Below are 23,642 nucleotides of genomic sequence, written 5' to 3'. Positions count from 1 at the left end.
GGCTGCCATCTCTCAACAAAGGCAGAAATCAGTGGAAAATCAAGGTGGTCGTGCATAATGCTAGGCAGGTGCGACAGCCCAGTCTGTCGTATCCGCGTAGTGGTGGTAGGCGTAAATCACTCTAGCCAATCAGTCAAATCTCTACACACACTAGCTCTAGTATGACACCGCAAAAAACGTTGATATTCCCCATCCCAAATATACCGAGCAACATGGGCCCCGAAACTAGGAATAACGCTCCCATCCTCGGGCCCACCGTCCATCGGCCCCTGAACAAGCCAAGTCGCTGCAGATCGAGGTGGTCGGGAACTCGTAAATCTCCCATCAGGATCTCTCGTCACGACAGGCGGCTGCTCCTCAGCATCATCCTCACCCTCATCTACATCATCCTCAGGTCCATCATCCTCGTACCTCGAACTCGAACCCGAACCCGGAGTCCCATAATCATCCACTATTCTGTCGCGCTCTGGTGCTGAACTACCTTCCCGTATACTAATCCCCCTATCTCTCCTAATTGACGCGTTAATACCGCGTGATCTAGCATGTCGTGGACCAAAACCCTCAACTACATCCTAAATTTAAAATAAATTATAATATTAAATAAAAAAATTAGGTGATGCAAACAAAAGAAAACCAATAATGTGTTCTATGTATCATTTTAATAAAATCATTAGGAGTATTAAACAATAATAATAAACAACAATAATACCTATCTTTTTATACTTAGAAAAACCAAAGGAGTACTACTAATTATATTTTACTCGTAATATTTTATTATAACATTAGACACAGATTTTTTACACAAACTCAACAATAATATCTCAGATCATTCCTCACCACCACCTTTAATTTATCAGTAATTCTTAGATTGAGCACAAAAGCCCAAAATTACACTTAGCTACACATTTGAGTACGGCAGTGTACTCAAATCCCACTAATTGACACTACAATACTTGATTAGCCTAAAGGGGAGTGAAATTCAAGTATGCCTCTTTTCTACCATAGAGCTTATGCCGAGCTACTGAGATTCAAGTATAAATACTAATTTTCTCTCAAACTCAAACTCAATCTCAATCTCAATCTACCAAGCTTTAATTTTTCTGATTGTAGGAAAATTATATGCCCATATAATACTTAATCATACCACGAATAAATTCATCATTACCATATAATATAGATAAAAAATACTTAAATTCACCATCAATTCCAACAACAAATTGAAACAAATAGCAACATCATACGAAAAACAGGCCATAGTCTCAACGACAACAATTAAACAACAACAACAACAATAATAAACAACAGCAACATCATACGAAAAACAGGCATAAACGCCCAATTTTTTCGTCGGATCCAGGCTGAAACGCCTAGATTTTTTGTATAACCGTATGGATGAACGAAAATTCTAGGCGTTTTAGCCCAGATCTAGCGAAAAAATTAGGCGTTTCTGCCAATTCCAGAAAAAAAATAAAAAAAAATATACTCACCTTGTCTCCGGCGACTCCTTCGACGATGGCCTTTCCCTTGTCCTTCCTCGTCATTTTCGCGCCTTTCCCTTGTACGTGGTGATGGGTGGGACGTGGTGGTGGTAGTGGTGGGTGGTTAAAGGGCGTGGTGGTATGTGGTTAAAAAAGGAGGCGATGGTGGGTGATTTAAAGAGGAGTTGGTGGTGGGTGGTTCAAAGAGGAGGTGGTGGTAGTGGTGGGTGGTAAAAGAATGTGGTGGTGGTGGTGGTGTAGAGATATAATTTTTTTACAGAGGGAGAAGAGGGAGTGAGGGTTTTGGGAGGTAAGTAGTGTTTGGGAGGTAAATTCTTTATTTTATATAAGGGTAAATTTGTACAATAAATTTTATTTACGGGCGTTAGTCGGAAATTCGAGGGTGATATTTAACAACCCCCTATGATTATTGTACAATTTTTATATTTATTTTTATTGAGGAGGGTTTTTTTTTCTGTGAGAGATTATATAGCAGTACTAGATTAGTACCCGCGCATTGCACGGTGGTTATAAGCAATTTTTTCATATTTTTTTTATATCTTTTATTGTTGATAACTTTTTAACATGACTTAGCTCGCTTTTTATTTAGTAAAAATAAAGTTTGTTACTCTATAAATATTTAAAAAAATTAAAAAATAAATAAAAAATAAAAAAAAAGACATGTACATCATCCTTTTTTTTTTTTAATGAGTATAATTTAATGCTACATCATAATATTATACTAAAATGATGGTTAGAAAAAATATACTTCATATAAAATATTGCATTATCTAATGAGCTTATAAATTTAGAGTGGAAGCACAACAATATTGATGTCAAAGTCAGGTTCGGATTTTTAGTTTCATACCTACTTGGTTCTAGTTTCTAGCAAATAAAATGAAAAGGCAAAAAAAAAAAAAAAAATGATGACATCATATGTAAATTTGGAGGGAAAATTTTTAATGAGAGCTTGACACATAAGACATTTTAGGAATTAATGACATCAGCATGTTTTGTTTTAGTAATAGTTAATAGATTTAGATATGGAAAAAGTGAAACCGAATCTCTCACTGATCAACTCGAACTAAATTATGACTTCACGAGCAAGACTCCTTTAAGGTAGGGATAATGTGTAAGAAACAAATTTATGGAGTACAGTACATTACAACGTGTTTCGAGGTTTTTGGGAGTCCCTCGAGAGAGTTACAATTCCAATACTGGATGCCGACCGTATGTACCTGCAAAACAACGGACTCCGGTTGTGTGCAGTTCCGCCTCCGACGATCAAGTTAGTATGTGTACGGACGGAGTTAAGAGTGCGGAAAGTAAAGAGTCTTCTCGGATTCCGAGAGAGAATATCTACAATTAATATTGCTCTTGTTGGTGGGTATTTCCGAATGAATGCATTTAACGGGGATATCTCCCTATTTATAGGGTCTGGAAAGCAGCTCCCATACTCTGGGCTATAGATCCCAAAAGGTTGGTGGACTGTCTCATGAATTGGGCCAAGAAGGCCATCTCCCTCTTCATGACTTGGGCTGCCACGTGTCAGTAGAGGATTGGTTCGTTTAGAACCTCTCTGAGGGCGGCACGTGTCATCATGCAATTGGTCCACGTGGACCTGGGTATTTTTACCCTGAACACAATGTTCGATTCACCTAAAATTATATATGTTCAAAGTATGAATTTATAATAGTAGATTTGATTGAAATGTAATCAATGTAATCTATTCAAAATTTATAAGATTTGATTGAACTCACGGAGTCTGTTTAATAGTTATGAATTACTCGCTTTAATTTTTTTTTTCTTAGCTGGTATCTTGACACTTTTCATAAGTTCAAAAAATCTTCTAAATTAAACTCAAAACAGTATGTAAAATAAAAACATATACATGTTTGGGATTTATGTGATTCGTTTCAATGGTTAGCTTGTTAAGATTCAATTATTACTCTTACTCCCTTCGTTTTTAAATAATTGCCATAGTCAAATATGACACATAATTGTTACTCATTCGGGTTAGGTTCGGGTCATTTAGGTTTCAAGTATGTTTCGGGTCGGCTTCAGGTTAAGTCTATTTTGGGTCATGTATGTTCGGTTCAGGTCATTTTTAGGCCAGGTTTAGGTCGTTACATCTTATGTCGATATTGTGGATCAAGCTCAAATTGATAATTTATTCGGTTTGTGAGTTTAATTACGTCTGGGATGAAAATGTTTGAGTTATTTTTGCCACCAGACAATTTTTGTTCAGGTATAAAGTAATTTAGTTCGAGACATTTTGAGTATCAGGTTTGTTCGGGTCAAGCAATTCAGGTTCAAATTAGATTGGGTCAACTTCTGCTCGAGTCATTTTGGGTATCACGTCAACTTTGGATCGGGTACATTCGAGTTAGATCGTTTCAAGTATCGGGTCAAGATCGGGTCAACTCCACTTCAAATCAGATAGATTTTGGGTTTCAAGTCATTGTGTTTCAGGTAAATTTTTGCGTTAAGATTGTCAGGTCTACACAAATCCTTGGTTTAGCTACTATGACAATCTAATTTGCAGTCAATATTTTTTTTTTTGATGTATTAAATATTATTATTAATCTCTTGAAATTTTTAACCTGATTGTAATAACTTTTTTAAACACAATTTCCATTTGAAGTCAATTTTCATGGAATTATATGCCACGAAGTGGAAAAAAAATTAATTTGAGCTAGAATATTAAGAAATTTGTTACGAATTATAGTTTTACAAACAAGCTACTTTTAAGTTAAAGGAACCGGTTCACAAAAATAATTTTCTTTTTTCTTTTTTCTTTTTTGGTTGGAAACACAGAGCAATTTTACTTAAATTATTTTGGTGTCGAAAAAAAAAAAAAAAAAAAAAACCAATGTCTTGAATATCACCTCTCAAACTTTAAAACATCCAAGTAATCTCCTCTACTCTAGTTTGCGTTAAAAATCCATTTCCACTACATTAACTGATTAGTGCTCGATAAGGATAAAGCATTACAAAAATCATTAATTACAGTCGTTGTAGTATAGTGGTAAGTATTCCCGCCTGTCACGCGGGTGACCCGGGTTCGATCCCCGGCAACGGCGTGGTAATTTTTTGAATCTTTTTTTTGGTGTACTTCATATTCCCAAATCCTTCAAAGTTTTTTCCAATATACTGTATTTCATTAGACTAGAATCCATATACATGACTCATTTAAGATATACAACTGGCAACTGAGTGTATAAATTGTTTCTTAAGAATCAACAAATCAGCTACTCTGACATTGAAATTAAAAACAATAAACTCTGTTCTATCCATAACACATCATCATATTATACACGATGAAGAAACCTTCAAGACTAGTAAATACCTAAAGACCCAAGAGCTACACTACAGCTAATCATCTTCCGCCAGCTGTATCAGAACCCTTGCCTTGATTATGTCTACTGGGTTCCTTGAGGTCCGACGAACCTGCTGTTTGGTATTGTCCTGGTTGTGAGTTTTGATTACTAGGTCGCGATGTGGAAGTTGCTCCAAATACCTGAGCGGCAACAAATGGATTAGGCCTCATAGACCCAATGACTTTTTGCTCTGCTTGCATACTCGAATTAAACTTCAATCCAATCCCTTGATTGATCTCACCACTGTTCTTCCCAGCACTAGAACCAGTTTGAGCCCCAGGTTTCCAAGAAGTGGATGACTTATTCGTATTAGGGGCATTGCCATCATTCTCCCCCTTGACCTTGTCCAGATGAGTTGTCTCTGAAGCCTGATTCGTTTTGGGCTGCTTGCTCTCAGGTTGCTTTTCTCGATCGAAAGTAGTAATTTCTGGTGGTTCGGCTCTTGGGGTTGCAGAACGGCCAGATGCAATAGTAGTAGTTGGAAATGCTTTTTCAGGAGGGACAACAGGAGTATAATTAGACGGGAGTAAATCATCCCAGTTCTCAAGCAGCTCTTTGTAGACTTTTCTGAGTGTGACCTCAGTGAGACCTGTTACCTTACATATCTCTGCCTGGGTCTTGCGTCTATCTTCTAGTTGACAGGCCAGATATATAGCAGCAGCTGATATGCTTATAGGGTTCCTACGAGTGCAGAAACATTTGTTCATCACAACTTCTCCAATGTGGGTTGCAAGTTCCTATAAATTTCCAAAATGGTATAAATTATGAGTAAACATTTCTTTGAAATAGAACCTTTATGATATTCTCTTCCAAAGCCACCAAATTAATGAAGAAATGCAATACAGGAGGACACCATCAGAGTAATTTTGACAAACAACAAGAATTTTCCAATTCTAATTCTGGTGCAATAGCCAACTGATGACTAGCAACATAAGATATACTTCGTATATTTATTCAACTAGCATCAATGTTAAAAATAGCTTCATTAATAATCTGCAAAAACAGGAAAGCAGCAAAATTTACAATATATGGCTTCCCTTGAGATGAATAGGAGGGGCAACGTAATGGGTTAAAAATTCTAGAGATTTTGATAGGGTTGAATGACGGAGATAGTTAAATGAAGTAACTTACTACCCTAAAAAATGAGAGCAACAATTACCCAACCCTCTTTCCCTTGGTTACTTTTCCATCCTTTATCTAGACCTCTGTTCACCTCAATTCTTCTAGTCCCATTTCTTCAATTTTCATGACAGCCATAAATCTCTTGCTACCTAAGCGTTCAAGCCACTTTTGATGGCAGTCGACTGTGTTGTGTGGGGAACTAGAATGAAGGGAGGAGAGAGAGATAGAGAGAGTAGGGTTGGAGAAAAGGATTTCAATTATTGAAAAAGGAATTGTTACTAGATTCCCAAACTTGTAAAAAAGAAATTTTCAACTCTTAATGAATCCCCTTGGAACTATTTCCTCTTTAAAAGTTTATACCCCTACTTATCACTCAAATTCCAAGCACGGCCATAAATGACAGTATCTCAGAAGCTTTCCAATTCTCCATTAGTTACCTCTTATAGGCATATCACTGGGTGACATCGAAAAGTACATACTATATCACCCAACGATGCATATGAGCAGACATTACCAGGAATTTCTAATTACCTGAGCGGATTTATTAAGCTGGAGAAGATTGCAAAATCTGGGCATATGTACAGCTATGGAATTGCTATTAATTGGTTGACTGAGTTGTAGAGCTTCTCCCAAGATCTTGATATACTTTCCAATCTCTTTCTGAGGAAGGTTTGCTGCAATTGAGATTTCCTGTTACATGAAATAAGAGACCCAATTACAAATGCCCTTAAAATTAAGTGCCCTTTCTTATCACATTGGCAACTTCTCTTAGATCTTTTCCACTCATATATTATTGCAAATAAAAAGAGCACAATGATTTCTTCAAACTTGTAATATTTATTATTTTACAGTACCCCACAAGCTTCAGCATGGGGCGGGAAATGAACCACTTGCACATAACTTTGCAAACACAGCAATCAGATTTCATAAATGGCTCAGCATCCAAAACTTAATCTAAGGAAAACAAGAACAGAGAAAAGGGACTGCATAATGTTCACTACAAAACTGTACCAAGTCCAAGACTCTCAAATCCTGACCAATCGTCGAAAACATCAAATACATTCGAAATTCAGAATGCATCTAACAAATTTGTACAATGAGCCTCTTAAAATTATCAATGTACCCAATTGAAAAGTTCAACCAGAAACTACTCCTATAGAATTAAAGCAAGAGATAGGCAGCTTCAAATTGAAGAACTTAAATTCATGCACTCCTGCACAAACACCATTTCTAAAACACAAAATGGACAAATTCATTCAAAAACACTAGCATCATTCTAAAACTCCAATTCCTAGAAAAATCCCTGAATTCACAAAGCTCAATCATGAAAGGGTTTGGTTTATAAACCCCAAATAATCCAATAAACAAACAATCACCCTAATTTCTCAAACAAGTAGCAGAAGAGCAATCCCGTCTACATCAATAATGAAAATTTGAACAAAACCCCATTTATTCAACAAAGAAACAATAACCAAATAGATAAAATAACAACAAATTTGCAGAAAATGGAGAGAGGAGAGAGAAACCTGAAGAGTACGAGGCTCCTGAGCTTCACGAATAGCTTGAACAAGACAAGCAGTAGCAAGAGCTTCAACACTACGATTCCTCAAACAAGTAGCAGAAGAACAATCCCTAAACAACTGAAAAGCATGATCAGAAATATCATGGTCCAACCCAAGAATGGAAGCAACATCAACAATCTGAAGATAAGCCCTCAAATTATCAACAACAACCCCAGAAGAAGAAGAAGAATTAACAGAAGTGCCCTCGAGAGCACGCTCAAGCTCAGCGAGGTGGCCAGAGAAGGAGAGAGAAGAAGCGGCGAAAAGCGGGGAGTGGCGGAGAGACCAGGTAGAGAAGGCGGTGAGAAACCCGGTAGGGTCAAACGGGTCATCCGGGTCGGGTAAGGCGGGCTGAGGAGGAGAGAGAGGGAGGTCGGAGGTGGAGAGGAAAAGAGGGGAGTCTTGAGCTTGAAGATGGAAGATGTGGTGGGTTTGAGTTTGGCGTTCTTCGATGACACGGCCGCAAGATGTGCACTCTGTTATGTAACGCCCTGTTGGGGTGGTTGTGCACCGCCCGTGCGATGGTGGTGCTGAACAATATGGACACTTCATTTGGGTTTTTCCTTTTTTTTTTCCCTCTCTATCTCACTGTTTTTCAGCTCTTTCTGGGTATGTTCCACTTTTTTGTAGCTTGATTTGGATGATTCAGGACAATGTGTGTGTGACAGTTTGAGCCGTATAGCGTTAGAGGTGTCAAAACTTCACCCGACCTAACTCGAAAATATAAGATTCAAATTTCGACTGATCATAACTTAAGTTTAAACCTAGACCCGACCTGAACTCACCGAATCTGATCCGAACACCCAAATTGACATCACCATGTGAGAGTGCAAATAAATTTGGCCATTCAAAATTTTTACAGTGTAAATTGTGTTTATTACATCTACAAGACTACGACAATTAAAATTATTACTCCCCCATTAAAAGATTTTTTTTTAATAATATAGTCGTTCCAAAATAACAGACATAAAACTTTGTGTTCCTTCTATTTCGGAATAACAGACACAATTTTCTTTTTTGGCCATTAAAGATAATTGACACACTACCATAAATAACAAGGGTCATTTAATTATCAGGATATGGAGTAATATGTTTAGTAGTTTATACTCCCTCTGTCCCTTATTTTTTGCCTCAATTGACTTTTCACGGTCTTCAAGACGCGTGTTCAGACGTATATATCTTAATTTCTATACGCATAAAAATTATAAAAGTTTGATATTAATAAAATATACAATGAGATGATTCTAACAAGACCCCACATGAATATATTATCACTTACAGATTATCGGGAATTTATGGTCAAAATTTTATAAGTTTGACCTATAAAATTGCAATGGAGCAAAAAATAAGGGACGGAGGGAGTACAAGATTTAAGTGTTCAAATCAATTGGTAAGGGTTGTTCCACCTTAATCAAAAAGTCGGTATAAAACCTGATAAAGAGTTCATAGCCAATTTATCCATAGCACAGTACTAGTGGTACTACTCTCACCATGTTGTACGGAGCCCAAATATGCATCTAATAATTTCTTATCTTTGATATAGAATTCACTATCTTTAGTTTACAAAGTTCTTATATTCTTACAGTAATGAAGAATCAATATAGTGGGAGCAAAGTTTCCTTTCAATAAAATTTATATAGCGACATTTGTTATAATGAAATTCCAGCTTCAGTACATATTGTGCATGTAAACAAGATCAGCTGACTACAAGTGAGTTGTAAGCTCTGGCAGAAGTTTGCATCTTAAAAGCAAAACTCAATGAACGCCAATCACGTGTAATGAAGTGTAGCTTCATAGGCCGCATAAGCATCCATTATCAACTATTCCCAGATGCAGTTGCTGTCTTTCTAATTTCTGCATGCTTAAGACTCAATGCTCGAGCACCCTGTTAACATAGCAGCAAAAAACAGAAATGAGTTTGACTCCACAAGCATTTTATTGTCAATGACAAATTGCTTTCCCACCAACTTTTGAGGTGGGATTGTGGGAAGGGAAGTGGAGGTGAGGGTCAAGTTCCAATATCCCTAGATAGTGAATGATTAAATCGGCTCTCCGCATCCATTGCTATAACTTTTATAAATACTAGGCCACTTTGTCTCTCAACTTGCAGAAGATGCCAACCGCAACCCCCCACCCCTCTCTTTATACCAGGCCACTTTGTCTCTCAGTTTGCATCTTAAAAAAAAAAAAAAAAAAAAAAAAAGAAGCTTAAAAATTTGTTAAGAAGAGGGGGTGGGGGTGGGGGTGGGGGGAATAAAAGATTATCAAACTTATTACCATGCTAAAATTGTCCAGTCTCATAAAAGTTAGATACTGCCATGTTTCACCATGCATTACAAGTCTTTCACGATAATTCTCACAATTTACGTTTGGAATGAGGAGAATGAAATAAGGGGTAAAGCAAATGAATATGATGCTAAAATAGGGGATACATGAATGGGTGGGTGTCTTGGTGGTTGTTGGCTGGTTGGGGTGAGCAGTTATTACTCTAGGTAGGAGAAGTGGAGAACTTATCACCTCCATTTGGAAATCATACTTTTAAACCCCCAACTATATATACTAGTATACTACAGCTTATCCTCCCACAAAAGATATTACAGTACTCACTAATTAATTAATTCCCCTCATTACAACATAGCCTTAAGGTTGTTTCAAAGTAAATCCAACAGCTTATCAACAATATCTTTACTGGCCAAGGATATTGCCCTGTACCAATTAAAAGTGAAAATCATCTAGCACAGATATCCTTGGAGCCAAAGTTGTATAGTTTTTATTTTCCTCTCATGAAAATTCAACTTATTAGCTGATCAGTTCACTCACTCTCGGGCCAAGTATCATTACTGTCATTCTGCTATAGTTACCAGATAATGGTAAAATTATGATACAGAATAAAATCTGTTCAGCAACACAATGGTAAACCCTGCTCTTTAAGCCTCTCTTATAACGTTGATATGGGCTTAAATGATTACAAATCCATACTTCTTATCTGATCAGTAAATTGGTGAGGTATAATCCAACTAGGCACACACAAGAAAAATCCAGGAATGGGTTAGCAAAACTGAAAATGTAAGGCAAATTTCTCTAATTCCTCATCTCATGGAATCACATACATAGAAGGAACAACCCATCACAGCCACAAGGGGCCACAACACCCTCAAATACCCACCCACTGAGGATGCCCTTTCCTGACAACCCACTATTTCCTATGAAGACCAATGTATAAAAAAAACTTAGGAGCATTGATGTACAACAGAAAGATTGCATTTAGGGTGTGCCTCTTTGAATGCATTTTGGCTATCTTAAAAAAACGTTGCACCCTTTTGTCTAGTGCATAGGTACACTATTTTATACACTGATAAGGACCAGATGAGGTGCTGAGAAAGAGAAGGGAATGAATCAAAGGGGAAGGAAGTTTATTATCCAAAGAGCCAAACACTCGTTTGTAATTTCATGCATGGGTTCTCACAAATCATCCATTTTGGGCATATAACCCCTCACAAGTCCCAAGAATTTAAAAGAGGTGGAGATTTTAAAAAAAAAAAAAAAAGGAAAAATCCCACAAATCACACAATTTTCATGAACCCTGCCAATCTGTATGCCAATGACTCTATTTTGCACAGCTAAGGATTTATCTATTTCATCCATTGATGATATATGCAATATTACACAAAAGAAACAAGCCTAGAAACCAATTAAAAGTTCATTGAGCAGATTTCTGTTTGAAGTCATTAGGCATGTTATCCATAATGGGAGCTAAATCCAGGAAAACACAATTCTGTTTGAAAAATTCAGGTCCTTATAACCTCAATAATCTCGCGCCCCAAACCAATTTGTTCCTGCATGCTTAGTCAAAACATGTCATTCTGGGGTGTACGTACTGGTGACTGGTGAGGACTGGCAGCAAAACCCATTTCCAGATAAAAGGAGATGAAAGAAAGGAATATCAATAGATCTCAAAGGTAATGTTAAAATTCAAGTTATCATGATAGCTCATCCTAGCTTGTAGCACTGATAGTTTGAAGCTTTGATCACATTTCACAGTAATTGGCTAAACCAAGTGAATATAAAGCATGACTGAGTCCTTCCTCTAGTCCCAAATAGAAAGTTGCTAGAAGCCATGACACGCTTAAAGCCAACAGCCACAATTCTGTAAGTATTGGTGTGTTACCAAAAGATAATTACTGGCTGATTCAAAACAAAAAGGCCGATGACAATACATTTTCAAATTTGAAAACAAAAAAAAACAACCCTCTTTTAGACCAACATTGTACCCAAGAGTTGGCATCGATAAGTACTATAACACTCAAGTATCCCAATGAACTAGTCCCAAATCAAGCTTCAAGACAGACCAGAAATTAGGCTTCCTTAAATTAGACTCATTGTACACAGCAAACTCTTCTTTATGCCACAAGTACTTGATTCTCATTAAGAACTTTCCATCCAGACTCCAATTGGCACCAGACTCCAATTGGCATACTACTTTTCACGCCACAAGTACTTATAATACCCTGAGCTGTATGTCACCAAACCCATAAGCCTAATAAAATTATTATTCTCAAAAAACCTATGGTTAGGGAATAATACAAAAGTGAGACTTTAGCAAGTTCTGCCATTTGCTATTCATGTTTTCCTCTCTGTTTTAACTTCTAAGTAAACCATTCCCAGCTTGAAGCAAAGGAAGAAACATGGAAATAGTTCAGCTAAAAGTTCTAACTTTTTTTTTTGCAACATTGTCAAACTAACCCAGTAGAGGAAACGACTTAAGAACAAGAAGGTCAAAGGTCGAATCAAAAAGTATTTCTGATCATCTGATCGGCTGATCCCCAACTTCAAAGATTTGCTATTCACTTTTCAGAATTTCTTGGAACAATAATACTGTAATCGGCTTATAGATTGCAATAAGCTAATACCTAATACACTTGCCACCCACATACCAACCTCACTAAGAAGTCACACTAGTTAGGAGGTGTGCTGAAGCAATGTATATAATGGCCGCTGACAATCACATTAAAGACTTAGGAACGAGGTCAAAGGGAAAATCAAAAAGTATTTCTGATCTGATCCCCAACTTCAAGTTTAGTTATTCACTTTTCAATTTTTCTTGGGACATTAATGTAATCCCCTTACAATCAAACTGCAATAAGCTAATACCTTATGCACTGGCCACCCACACACCAACCTCTTGTAATCCAATGCTCTGAATGATATGAAACAGCAGGAAATATCTCACTAAGAGTTCACACTAATTATGAGGCAAGTTGAAGTATTTTATAGAACGGTCACTGACAGTCGCATTAAATATGGGTCAGCCAATAGGTATGATACGCTTATTTAGTTATTGCTTTCCATGACTCAACAGACAACAGGGATATGACAAATAATTAGAAAGAAAAAGGAGAAGACTATGTGCTGCCACACTGACGTGGCAGCAGACTTGCAGACACCAAGGATTCTACCTTCTCGTGTTCTATAAACCTCAATCACCCATAATTTAACAAGAATAACCTATGTAAAACTAATGAAGTAATTATCTAATAATTTGAGCCAGAAATTGACCCAATTTCATAAGAGGTTCATAATAGCTACTCAACAATCTGATCAAATTTGCCTTATGGCAAACATCTTCGAGCAAGTTACTTCCACTCCCAGTTCCATGTAAACATCAAAAACACAAATATGTACAATCTTAAAATCTGAAAGCCACAGAAATGTCAATTAATTAACCAAACCGCGTTACCACACACCACCATCCAAAATTCCAATTCACTCAAAGTCACAGCAACCCAAACATGAGCAAAAATATACCTCAAATAATTCACAAATTCTACAAAATTCCTATTAAAGGTTTCTCAAAATTCCCTCACTCCAATTTCAGTAAAAAAACAAAAAAAAAAGAAAAAAAAAAAAGTCACCCCTCCGTTACTATACATCCATCCTTTAAAAAACTCTACTGCAAAAAACTTATATACATCAACCTATATTCCTAATACCTTAATCACCAAATCATATCTGTCACTAAAGATGCATAAGCAACATCAAATATAAGACCAACAAGCACTTTAGCACCAGGGATGCAAGCACACACAATAATGTAGCCTAGTTGCTTAAAGTTTTAGGGGATCGTGCTCAAGTTATTATATTGAATCTCATCTAAATCAATCCAAAAATGCACAATACAACAGCTTAAACAATACTGACTGCCAATTAGATAGGAGACAGATCAAGATCACCTCTCATTCTAAATTCAGTTAAAAAAAATATCACCCATCGGCCCTCACTCTATCTTCAATAAAATAATAGCACCCCTCTCCTTATTGTACACCCATCCTACAGTAAACTACTGCAAACAACTGATATTTATCAACCTATATTCCTATCACCCAAATTATATCCAACGGCAATGATCCAAAAAGCAACATCAACTCAATCAAACCATATACCAGTAAGCATAATAACACAATGGAGTCATGAAATCGCACACATTAAAGTTTCTTTGTCTTCCTCAAAAAAAACCAAAAAAAAAAAAAAGTTTATTTGTCGGGTAAAAATCTTGGGGGTCAATTACTAGTCCACAAGGCCTAAGACCTGAGATCAAATCCCATCTACATAACTAACTTTTGCGACTTCATATACACAAAATGCACACAATTCAGAAGCAAGAAACAACACTGACCGTCATCTGAATTGGAGGCGGATCAAGATCAATGGAACGAATAGACATCTTAGCAATCTCAGTAATAGCAGCTTCACGAACACCGGGCACATCACTAGTCATATCTTTATACGCCGCTTCAAACGCCTGTTGCCAAAACCTCGGCAATCTCATCCGCCGACTATTCGTATATACATCCCACATATACTTCACCACTTTCTCTCTCTCCTCCATTTCCTACAAAAACAATCAAACCCCACAAAAATTAACACCAACCCAGATTCAAAAATCAAAGAAATAGATAATAATACTCACCAAAACATCAAGATCGTTTCTCAGAGGAGTGTCGAGGTCTTCGGAGAGACGGTTGAGGTTTCCGGCGGACCACCGTAGAGTGACGGTGCCGGTGAACATGGACCAGAAAGCTAGCAGTAAAATGGCGGCTAATGCCCAGAATTTGTACCGCCCTTTACCGAAAACACTCACATCGGAGGTTTCTTTCTTGGTTGATGAAGCTGTTGATGAGGTTGAATTTGATGTTGTTAATGGGAGAGAATCATCATCTTTCATCTTTGATTATTGTTTTTTTCTGGGAATTTTTTCTGGGGTTGGGATTTGCAGGAAATTTGGTGGGAAATTGAAATGATTTTTACTAGTTGGGTTAGATTTTGATGTGGATTTTTGATGAGGAATATACTCGTAAAAAAAAGGTTTTGTTGGACGAATTGAGCAAGAAGAAGTGAGCTTCCTTTTATGGGTCGATCACTCGATCTGAATAGCATGAGTGTTATGGGGGACTGCCTGGATGAGGAAGGGGTAGATTTTCCCGTGACGCTATGCAAATTGTAAAGTTACACCAATCGACTAGTGATTTTGTCATACATTTCTAATTTAAGTAATACTACATCTTGTTATTCATAATTTTAGATTTTTTTTATATCTTACCGATAATACCCAAAGTGTAGATAACAATTAACGGAGGTTGTGTATTAATTAATTAATTATCTAACTCTCTAGGGTGCTTATTAGCAAGATCATTTTTTTAATTGCATTACTTCATATAATCGGGGGAGGGGGGTTTTGGCAACACTTTCTTAAATGGAAATACATCACACTATTTTATTATATCACTCAGCTCACATAGTTATCACGCTTACTTTTATTTCAAATTGAATGATTGACCGTAAAAGGAAGCTCACTTCTTCTTGCTCAATTCGTCCAACAAAACCTTTTTATAAGACGGAATTAAAGGAAAATATTGCGATTATTATGAAATGGAATATATATTTTAGGGTAATGATATATGTAGCCCTTAGGGTTATGTATAAGCATTAAATATACTTCCTAAAAATGGAATTAAGTTGGGAATCTATAACAAAATCACGCGCAGATCGGTGTAATTAATGTTAATCTATTCTCACTATTTCCTTTTTTAGCTTCTTATACATAACCCTTAGGGCTATATTTATCATTTTCCTATATTTTAATGAGGAAGATTTGTCAAAACATATATTTTAAAAACAAGTATAACACAAACTTTTACAAAAAAAAAAAAAAAAAAAAAGGGTGCATAATAAATATTGTACATTTGTTGTAAAGTTGCCCTAAAATTATCAAAAGTTGTACATAAATATACATCGTGTATTAATATTACCCTTATATAATTAAATGTTACCCTGATATGGAGTATAATGTTGTTGCTATCAATAATCAATCAATCAATAATATAACAATATACTAAAAAAACACACCAACAATGACACTTGTCATCTCCTTGTATGTCCTTAGTTTTTTTTATTATTATTATTATTTATTTTTTTATTGCTGAATAAAAGTCTATTATAGAAACAGATCTTGTACAAAAACAATTCCTTAATCTTATACAATAATATAATTACTTAAAATAAAAAAAAGAATTGATATATCTTTAACGCAAATATATATAGCCATAAAAAAAATTCTTCACATAAATTTGATTATTTTTTACATCATTTTATATCTAACATATCTTTCTTAATCTTTTTTTTTTATCAAAATTTGTCAACTATATTTTTAGATTTCATTTTGTTTATAAAAAAATTAATTATAATGATAGTTTAATAATGGTTATTGAAAATTACCGTGCATGGCACGGGAACTAACCTAGTTATATGTCGGGGGCGCTTGGTTCGCATAGCGGTATTAGTTTGAAATCAGGAATGGGGTTAAGGTGGTATCGGGTTGGAATAGAATCTCTCACTATTCATTCCTTTTATTTGATACCTAAGAGAACGGAATGAGCCAAACCCACCTCTCCCAAGGTTTCTAAACCTCATACCTCATGAGTTTAAGGTATGGGTTTAAAATTCATACTTTTGACAACCAAACATATGGTATAGGTTTTAGTCATTCTAAACTCATACCTCACTTATATTCCGCGAACCAAACTCCACCTAAAAGGTTTCTATGCTTTATTGATAAAGTTACTTTTGTGAAAAAAAAACCTAGCTGATGCGATCCGTAACTCGAAACAATTGACAACTACTACCCTCCGTATTTTTTTAAGTAAATGAAATGTTTTTCATAGATACGTATACCAGTGCAAAATTTTGACCAATAATATCTTTAATTATCAATAAGTAAAAACTATAGCAATTGAATACTACTAATCTACTCATTAAGACGACTTTAACAAGTAAAAACAAGACTATAGTTTTGATATGTATAATTGTATAAATAACTAACACTATCAAAGTGGATTGGATGAATACTACAAAACAAAGTCAAAACATTTTAGAGCTTTACATTATATTTCCTCCGTTCTGTAATAATCTCAACAGTTTGACCAACACATGTGTCAATGCACAACTTTAACCTTTAATATTTATAATTATATATTATTAACAAATATAAAAGGTTGATATAGTGAAAATGTATTTACTAGTAAAGACTAATCAAAAAATATATATTACATGATAACATATGTTTTTATATATAAATAGAAAATATAGTCAAAGTAAGATTTATAACGGATGCAAGAAAAAACAAATATTAAATGTAAAATTAACAAGAAAAACACATATAGAATTTTGTGGTTCACCAACAAATGTGTTGCTACGTTTGCATAAATAAAAATGTGTTGCTACGTCCACAAGCAGGCGAGAGTAATAGTTTTATTGATCACAAAAAATGAATTGATTGTCTTTCAATATTTTAATGTTATCTCTCTCACAACTTACAGACGAGAAATACAAAATAAACATAAACATAAACAAAAAAAAAAAAAAAAAAAACAACTCTCTAATTTTTAATTGTCACTCAATAAGTCGACAAGGAGTAACCCTAAAGGGTATATATAAAACTCTCCGAAACAAAAACTAAATTGGGCTAAAGCCCAAAAGATAACCACATACCAAATCAGCGCCCACAGCTACGCGGCTATGTACCTTGAACCATATGGTTGTGTGACATATCTTGTAGTAGCACAACTACACGTCCTTGTACCATGAACCACATGGCCGTTAGACCTGATCAAGTATGGCCCGGCCTGATTTTTTTTTGGGATTTGTTAAACATCGCCCACAAATCTCTACATAAAGCCCACAATTATCTTTCCTTTGACTCTTTTGCCCTTTTTCTAATTTTTACCGAAACCGTAATTCTCTCTCACGAAGAATTTGGAGCTAGAGTGGATTGCCGAGGGACACCGGAAAGCCGTCATCGTCGCCGGAAAGCGAGATAATCCGGGGAAAAAATTACGAAAAGTAGGGGTGGCGTCTGGTCGGGACGCCGCAACCGTGGCAGTGGCGCCTGGCAAGGACACCGCCACCACGGTTGTTGCGTCCTGGCTAGACACTGCCACCATGGTTGTGGCTTCCTAGCCAGACGCCGCCACCATGGCTGTGGCGTCCTGGCCAGACGCCACCCCTACTTTTTGAATTTTTTTTTTTTTTTTTTTTGTAATTTCTTATTTTTTTTTTCCTTTTTTTTTGTAATTTTATTTAAACTTTTTGTAATTTTTTTTAATTTTATTTAAAGTTTTTGTTTTTTTGATTTTTTTTTGTGGTTTTTAAACTTTGATAAATTTGAAATTAAATATGTGTTAATAAGTTCAAAAAAAAATTTGTTTTAATTTGAAATTATGTTCTAAATATGTGTTAATAAAATTATGTTTAATTTTGTATGTGTAAATTATATATAGAAATGAAATTTACAAATAAATTTTTTACATAATGTATAAAATTTAAACACTATTTATTAACACAAAAAATTACCACATACAAAAAATTTAACACATATGAAAAATTAACACATAAAACAAAAAAAATTAAACATTAACACAAAAAATTCTGATTTTCAAAAAAAATAAATATATATATTAGAAATAAAAACATTAACACATAAAACAAAAATATTAAACATTAACAAAAGAATTCTGATTTTCCAAAAAAAAAAAATATTAGACAAAAAAAAACAGAAGTGGTGGGGCGCCTGGCCAGGACGCCCAGCCCCTGGTGGTGGCGTCTGCTCCGGCCGCCGGAACCAGGGGGCTGGCGTCTGACCTGGACGCCCAGCCACGGCGGTGGCGCCTCTGGAAAACGCCACAACCGTGGCTAGGCGTCCAGGTCAGACGCCAGCCCCCTGGTCCCGGCGGGCGGAGCAGACGTCACCACCAGGGGCTGGGCGTCCTGGCCAGGCGCCCCACCACTTTTGTTTTTTGTTTTATTTTTTTTTTTTTTTTTAAAAAAAAAAAAAACCCTGCCACCGTGAGCCGTCCTTCCCTCCGCCACTGTGGCTGCCAAGTCCTTACCTTGCCGCCTCGACATTGCCGTATTTTCGGGTGATTAGAGTGTGGGTATGGGTTAGATTTTTTTATTTTAGGTTTAGGGCAATAAGGTAAATTCAATATAGATTTGTGGGCTTTATGTGGAGATTTGCGGGCGATGTTTAGCAATCCACTTTTTTTTTGGGCGGGTTTGGGAATGCGTTTTTATGCATATTTAGTTAATTTTTTAAGCCCGAATCGAAAAGCCCGCACGGCCCAACCATTTTGGGCGGGTTTGGGCACAAAAATTCCACCCCGAAGCTTGGACCGGCCCGGCCCGCCCAATGATCACCTCTAATATTGGCCATGTATATTGAAGTGTAATTGGTGATATGGACTACACGATCGTGTACTATGGACTACACAACCGTGCATGTACTCGGTCACCGATTCAAGACATATTTCTTACAGTAAGTTTATGAATAGTGCAAAAGTCAAATTGTTGCGATTATTATAAAACGGATTTACTCCGTACTCTTTATTTAGGTGGACTTCCCCCACACAAAAAATAAAAAAAATAGTAAAAAATTCCGCAATTTCTATTTTAATCCTGGAGTACCATGCACAAGGTATATATATACTACCTCCGTTAATTATTATGTGCAACAAAGGAGTATTATTTGTGAAACATAAAATATTCCTTTGTTTTCGTAATAATTAACAGAGGTAGTATAGATTAAACTCGTGCGTTATGCGATTTGAATAATTTTATTCTTTTGCATAAAAAATAGTTTTTTTTTCCATTTGTATATAAATAGAGTGACAATTATTTTTTGTTTGAAAAAATAGTATAGAGTTTTATTTATTTTTGTTTGAAAAATATATAGTGTAGATTAAAAAAATTAATAATTGATGACATCACATAGAAATGGAGGGAAAATTTTTAATGTGAGAATAACACGTAGGATAGCTTAAGGATTGATGATGTCAGTTTTGTCTTTAGTAATAGTTAATTGATATAGAAATAAGATCATTTGAGAACCAAGGTGAATAATAGGAACTAGAAACTGATATGAGCCGTCCATCGCATTTCACCTAACGGTCTACACTTCTCCCGCTTCATTAAGGGTAGAAATGTAATTTCTGCAAATTGAATGACTACCCAGAATTTCCGCTACTTCTTTTTTTCACTTTCTCTCTCTTCTTGCCAACTCTCCATCTGCAATTTTTTTTTCTCCTGTTTTTCGCCAAAGTCCTTCAGTTTATTCTTGGATCTTTGTTGCTTGTTATTTTTTATCAAGTTATTTATCTGATTTTTTTTTTCTTGTTCTTTTTATTCAATTAGGTTTTTCTTTTTAATTTCGTTTATTTCAAGTTTGAAATTAGGGTTTTTGCGTTTCAGTTTGATTAATTGTGCTTTTGCGTTTTATTAATTAGATAGTGATTACGCATTTTTTTTGTCTTGTTCATATTTTGTTTCATTTTTTTTTATTCAAATATGTGGTTGTTTTATGGATTTAATGTGATTGTTGAATAATTTGTACTTGTTTTTGATGTTTATCGAGATGTATTGGTTTTTTTGGAAATAGTTTAATGGTGAATATGATGATTAGAGTCTAGATTTGGGTGTTTAATTTTGGGTTTTGTGATAGGTGAATTACTAGAAGTTGGTGAACATACTTAGCGTTTAATTTTGGGTATGTATGTATCTAGATACTAATTCGATTATAGTTGGTCTAAATTTGAGAATGGAGCTTAGAGTTGCTTTGTGGGGTGTGGGATTTAGTAATTTACAACCCACAAGATTACCATTTTCTTGCTGACAAACGTTGGTTATCTAGCTCAAAGTTGTACAAAACAAGGTAGTCAATTAAAGTTGGTTAGTGAATTATGAAGATCAGTGAGGTGATTATTAAGTTTCCATTGCTGCATATTTTCTTTGTTACAAACATGTTTCCTGTCCTGCATAGCTTTGTGATAACTTTGTAGATTAGGCATAATTTGATTAGTGATTCTTGTGTTTCGCATAATTTGCATAAATACAAACATGTTTGATATACCTCTTAAGATGACAATTTATTGGGTTTGCTGGCTCTAGTTGCTGTTTGGTTAGGATTGAGCATAGCAGGAAGTGTAATTGTTGGAGTGGGATATGGATTTTTCACTGCTTGGGTTTTAACTTTTGTGGCCTTCAAACAAGAGACCGAGTCCAATAAATATTTGCACTGCATTGTGGTAAGTTTTCTGAAATTTTAGTCAGATGATATTAAACCAAATTTGAAACTGCATGCTCACATTTTGTTAATGTATTGTTTATGAACATACTATAAAGGTCTATTTTGGAATTTTAGTTATTGATTTTCATTTTAAGAGCCCAAACTTTGAGACCTATGTATATTTAAGATCGAAGGCTTGGCTCTTAGCTGCTAACTCAAGCTTCCAGCAGTTCAGTTTCTTGATATGTCACTAATGATAGTCAATTCATATTCCTCAGCTACTACTTTTTGTACTGCAGCTCAAGAGGCAAATGAAGATATTGATGAAAAAGGTGGAGCCTCAAGACATTGATTTGGAATATGACTCAGGCTCATGTCAATGGCATCGTTGGTACAAATATTTTACACTTTTAAGATGTTATACTTATTGCATCCTTTTTTAGTCTTAAACTGTACATGCAGTATGGTTGTTCACGAGGCATCTTTGAAATTGTACTCCGGCTTTCTTTGTTAATGGTTTTCCTTTGCCTGACTTAATATTGGATAGAGGAAGATCATTTTAATCGTTTTTGTGTACCTTATTCATCCTCCAAGTCTGGGGTAGCTCACTAGTACTCTCCCAGAACCCTGATTGTACATGTAGTTTATTTACTCTTAAGATCTTTTGATTTACTTGTAAGTAATTATTCTTTACTACTAATGTTTAATATACTAGCTCAAATCATTATGCTGCCTTACTTTGCATGAGTCATTTTCTTTGTTAGAATTGGTACTACTTATACACTTTGATAACACTAATTTACTAGCTCAATTGGTAGAGCATTGTGCAAATACACAAAGGATGTGGGTTCGAATCCCACCTAGGTTTAATTGTAAGCTGAAACTATATATCTTTTTATTTATTTTAAAATCAGACCCCCTTTGTAGTTTTTTTTTTGTAGACTTATTATGATATGATTTACCTTTTGCATCTATATACGTTTCATTTGAAAGCCTTTACTTTAACTTATATACTTGTTAATTGATACATGAAATAATTTGATATTTACTTTTTAGCTATTTGGTTTACTTTTGAGGAATTTTGAATAACTTAGAGTGTTTTATAAGTTCTTTTAGAGATAACATACGTAGGAATATTCAAACCTACATCTCTATGTATTCGCATAGTGCTTGAGCTAATAAGTTTACTATTATGGAGATTTAATTTACTTTAACACATATTTAGTTTACCGATTAAAGATTATCTTTAAATCATCAAACAATAAATGAGAACTGACAATTGATAAAGCTACAAACGAACAATGGAAGTAGACATTGAAACACCCAATAAAACAATCCTCAACCATAACCTCTTTGTTTATCTGCTTAGGGAGCAGTTTAGTCTACTTTAAAGCATATCTAATTTACTTTAAGAGGAATTTAGTTTACCTATTCAAGGCCATTTTAAATTTGCTACTACTACATAGAATTCAAACAGAATTAAGCACAAAATTCAAAAAAAATAAAGTAAAATATCAATTTCTCTAAACAAACCATGCCACTCGAAATTTTATAAGATTCAAAAATAAAAATTCATCCCACACAACACTTCACACTATCCTCTCCTCAATCTTGTTGCCATCTTTTCCTACATCTTAACCCCAACACTAACCTACACCACACGACGACACCAACACACAGCAGTCCACAAGCATCTATTTTCCTCCCTCCTATAAACCTCATAACCCCCAACGATTAATAGCATCGCAAAAACCACCACAACAGAACATTACTGCTAGCAGCACCTCCTACTTTCCCCTCTTCCAAACTACAACATAATTTAAGTTCCTCCTATTTTTGATATTGTTTTATTTACTTTTAATTTCAAAACTTTTACTTTGAGTTCAACATATTTTTTCTTATAACTTGACTCATCTTGTAAGGATACGAAAGCCAATAACTCGTAATTGCAATTTACATAGTCACTAATAGCCAATTAATTGTTTTTATACCTTAGAGCTAATTTGATTTACTTTTAATCATTTTTATTTACTTTTGAAATATGTAATTTGAATAGCTTCAGAGTGTTGTTTTATATTTTCCAGAGATGTGAAAGACAATGACTCGACCTTTGTGTTATAGCAAAGCAAAGCTTCCTTAGTCATTTATCATTTCAAGCTAATGTATTGTTAGTATACTTTAGAGCTAATTTGATTTACGTTTTAGTAATTTTGATTTACTATAATTCATTTTGAATAAATTTATAGTGATTGTATATTTACTTTCAGTGAACCTATGTAGGAATCGAACCTACACCTCTATGCATCCGCTTAGTGCTCTACCATTTGAGCTAACAGGTTTAAATTAGCAGCACACTTGATAACAAAATATAAGTTTAACTGTAAAAAATTACATACCAGATTCGTAGATATGAACCGACTCTGCCTTCTTCACTGAACCATACCCATAACAATAGACATAACGCTAACAAATGATTATAATTGATTTA

General features: G+C 35.2%; 2 protein-coding genes, 1 long non-coding RNA gene and 1 other non-coding gene across 4 annotated transcripts; 2 read left to right on the top strand and 2 right to left on the bottom strand.

Annotated features, from left to right (window-relative positions):
* The first annotated feature begins 4,489 nt into the window (after positions 1–4,489).
* TRNAD-GUC lies at positions 4,490–4,561 on the top strand. The gene has a single exon. It is a non-coding gene; the product is annotated as a tRNA-Asp (tRNA).
* A 56-nt stretch (positions 4,562–4,617) lies between these two features.
* Positions 4,618–8,310, bottom strand: LOC110686182 (plant-specific TFIIB-related protein 1-like). Its single transcript, XM_021862775.1, has 3 exons — positions 7,507–8,310; positions 6,512–6,670; positions 4,618–5,595 (listed from the first exon to the last, which is right to left on the bottom strand). Exons 1-3 carry the CDS (start codon positions 8,092–8,094, stop codon positions 4,858–4,860), a joined length of 1,485 nt encoding a protein of 494 aa, XP_021718467.1. The 5' UTR covers positions 8,095–8,310; the 3' UTR covers positions 4,618–4,857.
* An 847-nt stretch (positions 8,311–9,157) lies between these two features.
* On the bottom strand, positions 9,158–15,013 carry LOC110686181. The gene is made up of 3 exons (XM_021862774.1): positions 14,510–15,013; positions 14,216–14,431; positions 9,158–9,427 (listed from the first exon to the last, which is right to left on the bottom strand). Exons 1-3 carry the CDS (start codon positions 14,762–14,764, stop codon positions 9,359–9,361), a joined length of 540 nt encoding a protein of 179 aa, XP_021718466.1. The 5' UTR covers positions 14,765–15,013; the 3' UTR covers positions 9,158–9,358.
* Positions 15,014–19,881: 4,868 nt separating this feature from the next.
* LOC110686180 lies at positions 19,882–21,868 on the top strand. Its single transcript, XR_002504160.1, has 2 exons — positions 19,882–21,173; positions 21,454–21,868. It is a non-coding gene; the product is annotated as an uncharacterized LOC110686180 (long non-coding RNA).
* The last annotated feature ends 1,774 nt before the right edge of the window (positions 21,869–23,642 follow it).

This window comes from Chenopodium quinoa, unplaced genomic scaffold, assembly GCF_001683475.1.
Source record: "Chenopodium quinoa cultivar QQ74 unplaced genomic scaffold, ASM168347v1, whole genome shotgun sequence".
Lineage (NCBI taxonomy): Eukaryota > Viridiplantae > Streptophyta > Magnoliopsida > Caryophyllales > Amaranthaceae > Chenopodium > Chenopodium quinoa.
Note: the sequence above shows the minus strand (reverse complement) of the source record. Positions and strands in the feature narration are given on the sequence as shown.